Genomic DNA, 10,003 nt, shown 5'->3' on the forward strand with positions numbered 1-10,003 from the left:
TTGATTTTAAATGTTCCGGATATTTACAGATGTTTTTCTTTATTTCTTTGAAAACATTGTGGGGTTGCACACAACTCAAGCCACTACGTGTGCACACTGCGTTGTTCAAAATTTACAGAAATTCAAATATGAATATGACAACAACGACGTACATATAACGCAACATATAGAAACACAACTGCAGAGTTGGCGGCACACCAACGTTTCGAAATATGTGCTTTCAGTGGGCCTCAACGAAGTTAAATACTGGAGGACAGTGACGAAAAGTGTTTAATTTGAGCATAAAAGCTAGTATTGGAAAATATAACAAAAAGATAGTCACCTCATAAATCACCGATGAGAAATCATGAAGCCTCATTTGGGTTTCCCACCTTATGTTATCAGCAAACGTACCAACAAGAAACGTAACACTCACTAGTTGATTGTCCAGCACGAAAGACCATGAGATATGTAGTTAAAAAAATCAAAGGCTTTTTTTGCAAGTTAGTCCTTATCTATGATAAGTAATAGTTTTACTCTTTGCAAGATCTGGCTTTTGAATATGCTCAAAAGTGCCGTTGAGCCGAAATAATTGTCTGTATTTCGAAATTTAATGGGCTAGCAGTTGTCGAGTATGTGTAACAGATTTTCTGTAATAGCAATTACGGCCCAGTTATGGACTGGTTTATCGATGATTTACTCTGATTACACTTTTTATTAAGCTGCTTATTGTTATTCATTATCGTCAGCAGGCTTACCGTATTGTATTGACGAACTCTATATTAGTGCAGTTCTACAAAGGAATAATAAGAAAGAATTATTTTAAATTCTCGGAATTATTGTTGTGTAACTCGTTTAAATGTTGACTTCAGTTTTTCTACCAGTCTGACAGCTGCGACTGACGTAAATGCATTTGCTGTGGCATGAAGCTTTCTGTACTATCAGAGAGACCCTAATATTTTGTTGAACAGAAGATGATGCTGGTGTGCGCATAATGTTAAGCTGCAGGTTTAGCAACTTTCGATGAGCAGACTTAGTAAAAGGCAGACGGTGTTCGCTGTGAAGGAAATTACACCTACAAAATGAGTGCCGCGTGACTCGGGCCACTTCACAACGATATGCTGTATCTGTGAGTAGCTGGGGCTCGTCGACACTGATGTGAGTCGCAATTTCATCAGAAGTTCCTCGATTCTAGCTCTTACCTTTGGTTTTTATGCGACCTAAATCATTTTTTGTTTAACATACAACGTACATTCGTGATAAAAATGGCCCAAGCTCATTCCCTAGACATCTACCAAAATCTCAGCAAAAACAGAGAAATGGTGAGAATCCATGACGCGTGTAAGGCTGGAAGCGCAGTGGCCGATGACCCTGCCGTAGGCGGGATGTGGACAGGGAAGGACACGCAGCCAGTTACATTGCCACCATCTTCAAACGTGTACTTGAAGACCTTGTTCGCGTTCTGAAATGCGTCAAGACAAACAAAGCATACATTAACGCATGGATGTTTTTGTAGACAAGCAGTTTTGTTAGTCTGTAGTCCTGTAACTCTTAGACAGTTCTATGCACAAATAAAACCTTTATTGAAGACGGGCTGCTCACCCGCTTGATCCAGTTAGATACTCGCGTCTCCTATCCCATGCCTTCCCCTACCTTAAATACTGCTTCTTATAAATAAGGTGATGGGCCCAAATCCAAACAGATGTACAACTGTTTAAAGGAGGACTGTGTTTATTACACTTACATATTTCTTGTGTCCATCCCAGCAGTTTGGTATAAATGATCTCATCATTGAATACGCAGATTAAAACTTCCATAAAAGCTTACACAACCTAATCACACAATTGCTGGACACATTCAGCACATTCATATGCATTCATATGCACCTTAAGAATTCAGTTTAGACTAGCATTCAGTAAATGCAGCAACTCACTCCTGAAGTCAGATGCTTGTTCTTCGCGAGGTCCAATGTCATATTGACAAAATACTTCCCAGGAGGAATGGGACATGTGTTACTCCACGCCTTCGTCAGCTCCTTTTCCATGGTAGAATTGCCATCACAGAGATGGTAGAGGCTGCGAATTATAAAATAAAGAATTGGCGTCAAGTGGTTACGAGCAAATTAGTAATGACTTTATGTCAGACCATAACGACATAATCTAGAGCTCCGACAAATTGACCATCTGTTTTTTTTTTCAGGTATTGAAGTCTCAGTACACGGGATATGTTATGGCCATTGTTACCTTGAATCTTTCCTACACTTCGTGCTACCTTCCATACAGTGCATTAAAAAAAGCAGTTGCCATCGCATCGCCATGGGAATCACAACGACTGCCATGGCCATGGTTGCATATAAAATATTGTAAACAATTTCAATAGAACAAGGTGCTGTGTAGATTTATGCAAACTCGTATTGTGGTCATCGCTGCTGTCACGAAGCCAGCCAGTGCAGTGCTTTTTTTAGGCATCTTAAGGACCAAGTGAAACTGCAAGAAATCAGACTTATTCTTCCAATATATTTAACAAGAGCAAAACACTACGTGAGCGAGTTAATTCGATAGCCGATGTCTGTCACCTTGTTTATGTAGAGTCTTTACATTTGACAGTTTCCAGTCATCTAGTAAAAGAACACTAGGGAGCGATTCATTATATTGCTTTCTAGCAGTCTTTTACCAAATGAGTTTTTTACCAGATGAGTACCAGAAAAGTCTCGAAAGCGACGCATCTACGTAAACAAAGGGACGAACATCAGATATCGAAACATAGGCCGATAGATCTGACTCGTACATGTTGTAAGGAGTGGAACGCATAATGTGCAAACATGTCACTGAAATGTTGGATGCTAACTCTTTTTTTATCACCAGCACAGCATGGTTTTAGGTGTGCTTTTTCCACTGTTACACAGCAGGTGAGCTCATGAGTTCACATTAGTTAAAAAATAGAAATTTAATTGTGTGGGTTTGCGTGCCAAAATGATGATATGATATAAGGCACCCCGGAATAATTCCTAACTGATGCGGGTCGACGTTATCTTCATAAATTTCGCAAAGGTATTTGATAAGCTGCCGCACCGCAAACTATTTTAAAATTATCATGCATTTCAAAAAATATGATTTGTAATTGGGTTCAGACATACTTAGCATCTAGTATCAATATGTCTTTTTTTAACCAAGTCTCTTCAAATGTACTTCCAGTTGTTTCAGGCGTGCGGCAAGTTTTTGGTTGGGTTCGGTGTTGTCCCTGTTATACATAAATTACATTTTATTGAACACAACGGTAAAATTAGGCTTTATGACGACGCCTGTGCCTTATATTTTGTTATCAACTCAACTGACGATCAGCTTCAACTTAGCAGAGAACTTCATCAACAGTTTGAGTGGTGTAATACATGACAAATGTCATTTATTCTTAAGAAAAGTGTTGTCATGTCCGCAACAAATAGAGGACGAGTCACCTTATTTGTCTACATAATAGATGGGAGCACGTTATCTCGATCGTGAATTGCACATATCTCGATCTTATTTACATTAACCTCGGCTGTAACGATCAGCAAACCGCAATCACTGTCCAAGCAATATGTAAACACTACTTGAAACGGTCCCTTCGCTGCTATTTATAAAAACCAAGTTTACAGCACACAAGACTCTTGTCATAGCCCATTCTTGAGCACGCTTAATACTAATGGGTTAGAGAGAGCTCAAAACCATGCGTTCAGAATTGATTTTAATTGCTATGGCCATGTATCAGTTCCGGACTTTGGTGGCCAAAAACTGTTCCAAAGCACACCTCAGAAACGAATACAGCTGCACAATTACGATTTACATTTAAAATTATTAAAGGGCATTGAAGTCGTGGCACCAGCTTACTAGGTAGCATTTTTCCACAGGTTATAATACTATAGGGCGACATAGTTTTTCAATAACTCCATTTCATCCCAAGAACCACGTGGTCAAACATTCTTTCTTTTCGTGAATGATATAGCGTAATGTAATGGATTAGCTTGGCATGCAGATTGAAATAGAGGACCTAAAAAATGCCGGACATTCATTGCCAGCAAGGAAAGCGTACTTTTGTACGCTTTCATTTTCTTTCTCTTTCTGTCTTGATAAGGCCGCTTACTGTTTGAAACACTGATGTTCTGCATGTACTTATCATTTGTAACGCATGCTGCAACGACTCACGCTGAAGTCAGCCCCAAATATTCTAAAACAAATAAATAATCATTGTATTTGGGATGTAAGACTAAGCAGTAAGAAAGCTGTCACTCTTGCTCTTACCAAGAACCGACGTCTTCGAGACAAGGAATCAAGGATTCCATTCCTTCCTCCGTTATGGCCACTTCAAGGGTTGGGTATGTTTTCAATGACATAGTAACGTCGATGTGAAACGACACGTTGAGCATGTTGCTTCCGGGCTGGCTCGTTGCAGTGACGTTGAATACGGTCACGTTATGGCTATCTGTGAGATAGACGTCGTAGCATATATTCATGAGACGTCTCTTACTTTGATGGTGCAATGAAAGAATAGTAGCCGGTACTTATGTCAAACGGACATTTTGTTCCCCAGTCCTGACAGAAAGTGCTGGAACAAAACTGCGCGGGCGCGCTGATGAAAACTTTCATCTCCCTCCATTACTTCGTGCCCTGTTACAAATACCACTCCTGCATTCTGTTTTCGAGTATATGCAAATATGATTTCTATGGCTTTCGCGATCACTGAGATTTAAGCTGATTGGGGTTCTGTTCTTTTGACTGTTCGAGTAAACGTATTTTGTTCTTTCATCGCGGCTACGCGTCATGCCGACGCATCAACTACTGCATCAGTGTAGAATAAATCATGTTCTAGGTTTCTGCGATCAAACTTATAGCATGGTTTTTGTTGTTTGCGAATCTTTCTTTTAGGTTGACCATGCGTTTGGTTATAGAAGAAACTGTTTGTAATTCGTTGGCCGCTTCATTAATCCTGTGAATATCAGGCGTGTGTGGTTGACATCAACGCCTAATGACGCAACGTCCTGTCTGCAATGCCGGTGTATAGCGATTCAATTTCGTTCATTCTGCGGTGTAGCTTGATTATTTCTTCAATCGTGTTGCACTTCATCAAAATTAACTAGGTTATACAGTTGCTAGTTTGAGGACTTTCAAGTTGTCTAGTTCATCTCCGTTTGATTTAGAATATGGTGTACCGTATATCCTACATAAGCGTGAACCTGAGTGGCGTTCTACTCGTCTCCAACATTTCCGTTTTCCAAAGAAAAACTGACTCATTAGCATACAAGTTTTTTTCATAGGTAAATTAATGAGTCCTCAAACGCCAGAAACAACTTTCCAATTAAATCTTAAATATAAGTTTGAGTGTTCAGATGGATCAGTCAAACCTGCAGAAATTTCCATGAACAATACGACAAGAAATCGTTCCACCGGCCACCGCGACTTTCCCCCGCTCTAACAAGGCCAACATAAAGAAGCACGGAAATAATGGCGACAATGAACAACACAGAACAGGTGCTTTCACCTGCCTCCATCTTTCCAGGTCCCTCTTCTTTATTTCCCTCTTTTATACTGTTCAAATACGTACCAACTTGCCCAACAACGTGCACACCACTCTGCGAGTGTCTGTTTCAGCTTTATTGCATGCTGTATAGAAAGTTACCAGGCACTCTTTACTGCTGAGTACACCACGGGGATGTTCAAACCGCCCGCACATACATGGCATGCGGTGAACTGAAACTATACAAAATGTTGCACTGTAGAAAAAAAATGATATTCAATAACCGCAGAAATTAATCGCACAGGAATTACAGACTGCCAATACTTATAAAGGAACACATTTAAAACGGAACACATTTATATCCGTAAATATGCTCTAAGAAGCATTTCCTTTACCACTTCAAAAGTGTGTCATCCGCAGCTTCCTACTGGGGCCATGATGATGAGGACATGCACCATCTGCGCTTCGAATCCCTCCAACGCAACTACACGCACGTGGAGGCTACAGCAAAAACTTTGTGGAGCAGATCCCCACTGGCCTTGTCAGTAACCAAGAGGCGGAGCTCATCGCCAATGAAAGCAGCACAACGGAAATAAGTGCACATGGTTCAACATTTTTTGTGGACGCAAACATAATTAACCTGCCCTAGATGTCCCAGCCATCTATTTTACACGTAATTTTACAGAATGCTCAATGCAATTTGTGAAAGCGTTCTATGAAACTTCGCGTAGTAAGGAGTAGTGCTAGGTAAGCACAGCCCGCTTTGAACATTCCTATCTGTGTGCGCGTGTTGTCTCATATGTATACCATACTCACCTTTGTCTGTTCCGTGAGTTGACTTAATCTCTTTCTTTTACTTTCACCTAAATCAATATAAAACACGTAACCGCTAACGTGTGTGCCAATAAGCGACAATTAATGTCACACGTTTCACGGAGTGACCTAACATCTTTGAATGTGCCAGTTGGTTGGTTATAAATCAGTGCAGTTTCTTGGTAGGTAGCTATCAAAAAACTAGGTAGCGGGAAACACAAATGGCGTGGACCGACGTGCAAGCCCCAGAACTGCGTGAGCACCTCGAGTATCCTGGCAGAATTTAGCGCTGTGAAACTAACCGCTGCAGAAGCACACGCTCGCGTTCCTGCGCACACTGTGCTCACGTGTTTCGCTTTTATATATTCCCTGACACTGAACTACTTTTTCTATGAAACGGCGAACTGCACGCCGAAAATCACCCACCTTAACATGTGATTAGAATAGTGCGCCCTTGTGGAAGGTATTTAGCAATTAACGTGACTCGCCACAGCAAGACACAGATGCGAATGCCGGCTATATCTGCAGCTTAGTACGAATCAGAAAATTCAGTGCTGAAAATTGTCCCGTTGGTTTCAACCAGTGACGAATTCCCCGCCTGTCGGGACTACGCACATGTCGCCATCCGATGGTGCATAGCTGGACGCTTTCCAGCCATCATAACCCTTTATTAACGAGTGCTGCCCACGGTAAAAAAAATAGTAATTTTTTTCGTTTTCTTCCTGAGTTTCGGTATTGAATAAGAAGTTTCTTGCTAAATGTTTTCGTTCAACACGGAATGCCTAGCAGAGATCATCAGTTGTTGCATTAGAGCAGGAACCCAGTACGACGAAAAAGAATTTTGGCACGTGACTTGCTTTTTTTAATCACGGTCCGAGGATACAGGCTGATTCAATGTTTCAGTGATGCTACACACGAGATGCAAAGCAAATCAATTGAATACGCCTATGGTTCACATATTACGAGAGCTGTCTGTGCAAATTTCAAATCAAACCATAGGTGGCTTGGGGGTGAAGCCCAGTTACAGCTTTATGCCCCCTATTGCTGAAAAAATGTCCGCAAAATGTTTTTCCATTGGTTGATTATGCTTGTCTGGATGTATATTGCACATTTAGAGAGAAAATTCACTTCTTTCTTTCGCTATGTGTATGTGCCGTCATTAAAGGGATAAGTTAATTAAAGCTCCCACCGATGGAATGAACCGTCTCTTGTGACTCAAGAGGCAGCCCTTCAGAGGCTGCTGCCAAGCGTATGTCGCGAAACTTAAAAGCAGTTGCTGTCCGAGATATGCAATGCTCACCACGGCTTGGTAGTAGCATAGCATCGCGTTTATGTGGCTGCGGTGTTGTTGCGATGACTACGATGAGGGCGCCGCCCTTACAGCACAAAACACTACGCAACATACGCCTGTCCAACTCCAATGACAGATCTCCCATAGGTAAAAAAAAAAGTTAAAATCCCGAAGTCGAGACCCCACTGGCATTTTTTTATTTCTTCGATAGAAGAAAGAGAGAGAAAGGATGCATAGAAAGGCAGAAAGGTTAACCAGAGGTAGTTTCGGTTGGCTACCCTGCACGGGCGGAAGGGTTAGGGGGTTAAAAAGAGGGAGAGAGTGGAATTGAGAGAGAGAGAGAGAGAAAGAGAGACGGGCACAAATAAGACGCGTACGTTATAGAGCGGTAGAGAGCGGCGTTCTTAAGGTCTGTCGTGAAGGCCCGCGGACCGATAGAAAATTCAGTTCATATTCAGAGCCCTATGTTGCGGTTTTGTATGTCCCGTGCATGGGGGGTGGGGGGAGTTCGATATTTTTGCACTTTCAGAACACGAATGTATCGACTTCGCAGCTAGTCGCTTACTCACTCCCTGGCCAGGACCTCTACAGCAGCTCATATAACATACTTAGATGTGTCCCGAAACACTGAAAAAATCCGGCTGCCCTGCGTAGCTCAAGTGCACGAAACATTTGCTATCTGCCTTGCAGTACGTTCCGATAAACATGTTCGTGTAATATCTCATTCTGGTGAACTTCAATGCGAGAATTTAATGGTATCAACGCCTTGATTTTTCTCTACGCTGGTATATTAGGCATACGACCAGATCCTCATTAGCGAAACAAAGGCCTAAATACACGCATATAAATTACTGGTGTAAGATGACAAAGCAAGTGTATATAATATGGAGTGTAGGCAAAAAAATGTTGATGGCTTGTGCGTAAGGAATATCTTTATTTGTCACTTTTCACGAGGGATGCACTTCAGTTAATACGCATGCATTTTTCACCGAGTACAAGCACAGACTTACACAACGGTACTTGACAAACCAACAGCTGTGTTAGCGCTCGCAAAATAGGGACACCTAAATGCGACATATGACTGGATATATCCCTTCAAAGTTGTTCAAAAACTCCCAAGGTTTATTCCTTTATTAATGTAGATACAAGAGTGCAGTTTACGGACGATGTGCCCTCGCACAAGAACTTTTTCACAGTAGCCTATGCAAAACAATTATGTGAGTAAATAAGTAGGGCACGAACAGTAAGGAAATAAAGCAGTTCATGAATATATAAATATAAAAGGTCCCAGTAGAGAAATATTAAGGCCCAGAGAAATAAGCCATCGTTTTGTATGCTGAAGGAAATCCCAGTTTTCGAAATAAACAATATTAAGCATACAAAATCTAACAAGAACAAGAGAAGTCATGTTGATAAAATGAAGTAGATAAGGAGTCAAGGTACTCTGCGGACATCAAACCAAAAGTACTCATTGAATTACAGGTTACTGCTCTAAAATTTGCGTTTTGCCGATATTGGCCATGTTTTTGTATCACTGTCATGTTGGCAAAATGTTCGTGAGTGTTTCATAATGAACGGTAGCGTATTCTATAATGAGATGGAAGTAAATTACGCTATTTGTTTGCCATTGCTTGTAGGTACTAGAATCTTATGGCTATTGTGCTCTAACCTGGCAATGCTGTATTTCTCAAAGCTAGACGATGAAAATGTGCGGAGAATTGAAGTTCTTCATACGCGACTCACCTGGACAAATAGTCAGCATGGGCACTTGGAGACTGGAGGCCGAGGTCATCCCTGAGGCAGCAAGAAGGCTACACATCAGTGCTAGCAGCATCACGCTAATCGTTTTTTTTTCTTCTTGAATCGTTAAAGTATAACTACAGAAGAACACAAAGTTTACTTTCCTAAAGATTTGTTGGTGTCTAGCACTGCCACGCTCCGCTACGTCGCAAACGTATTGTAGGGAAACGGGTCACGACTGCGAAATTCCTCGACGAGGGCCTGACTGTTACACTTACTGCGCATGCGCGTACAGGTGTTTGTATGCACGCCACGATTCAGCCAGTGTTTCTACCGCTTCCGATGACTCACGAGCTTGCACATGCCGACGAGGATGGTACAGGCAAGCTGTTCGGCTGGCCTGAAGCACAAAACAGGATGCCAGCCAGCACCACAGCTGCTTCTCCCGCCAGCAAGGTCCTCTTCGTGGGATCTTTTTGTTTTGCAAATTATCCTTTTCACCACTGTATATCATGACGACATGTAATTAAAAGAGAGAAAATGAGTTCATGGCTTAGAGGCAATGAGGAAAAAATCCTGCTGGTCTGTGCGCGCGTTAGTGTCTAGATAGCCATATATCATCGAACAGCAAACCGAAAGTCCGGTTTTATAGAGAAGATACCATAACAACGATAGCTGTAGGTGCGTAGA

The 10,003-nt window shown here is 41.6% G+C and overlaps 1 protein-coding gene across 1 annotated transcript; it reads right to left on the reverse strand.

Moving 5' to 3' along the window:
• On the reverse strand, positions 1–9,645 carry LOC119464120 (uncharacterized). The gene is made up of 4 exons (XM_037724959.2): positions 9,317–9,645; positions 4,257–4,437; positions 1,913–2,054; positions 1–1,441 (listed from the first exon to the last, which is right to left on the reverse strand). Exons 1-4 carry the CDS (start codon positions 9,405–9,407, stop codon positions 1,271–1,273), a joined length of 585 nt encoding a protein of 194 aa, XP_037580887.1. The 5' UTR covers positions 9,408–9,645; the 3' UTR covers positions 1–1,270.
• Between the last annotated feature and the right edge of the window lie 358 nt (positions 9,646–10,003).

Source organism: Dermacentor silvarum, chromosome 9 (genome assembly GCF_013339745.2).
Source record: "Dermacentor silvarum isolate Dsil-2018 chromosome 9, BIME_Dsil_1.4, whole genome shotgun sequence".
NCBI classification, from domain to species: Eukaryota; Metazoa; Arthropoda; class Arachnida; order Ixodida; family Ixodidae; genus Dermacentor; species Dermacentor silvarum.

What these genes read in the sequence shown, in the direction of transcription:
- LOC119464120 (XM_037724959.2), bottom strand. Translation starts at nt 9,407, where the DNA reads ATGCTGCTAGCACTGATGTGTAGCCTTCTTGCTGCCTCAGGGATGACC. An exon ending in CTCGAAGACGTCGGTTCTTG is followed by an intron (nt 2,055 to 4,256) that starts GTAAGAGCAAGA and finishes TATAATTCGCAG; the next exon opens with CCTCTACCATCTCTGTGATG. An exon ending in ACAAGCATCTGACTTCAGGA is followed by an intron (nt 1,442 to 1,912) that starts GTGAGTTGCTGC and finishes GACGCATTTCAG; the next exon opens with AACGCGAACAAGGTCTTCAA.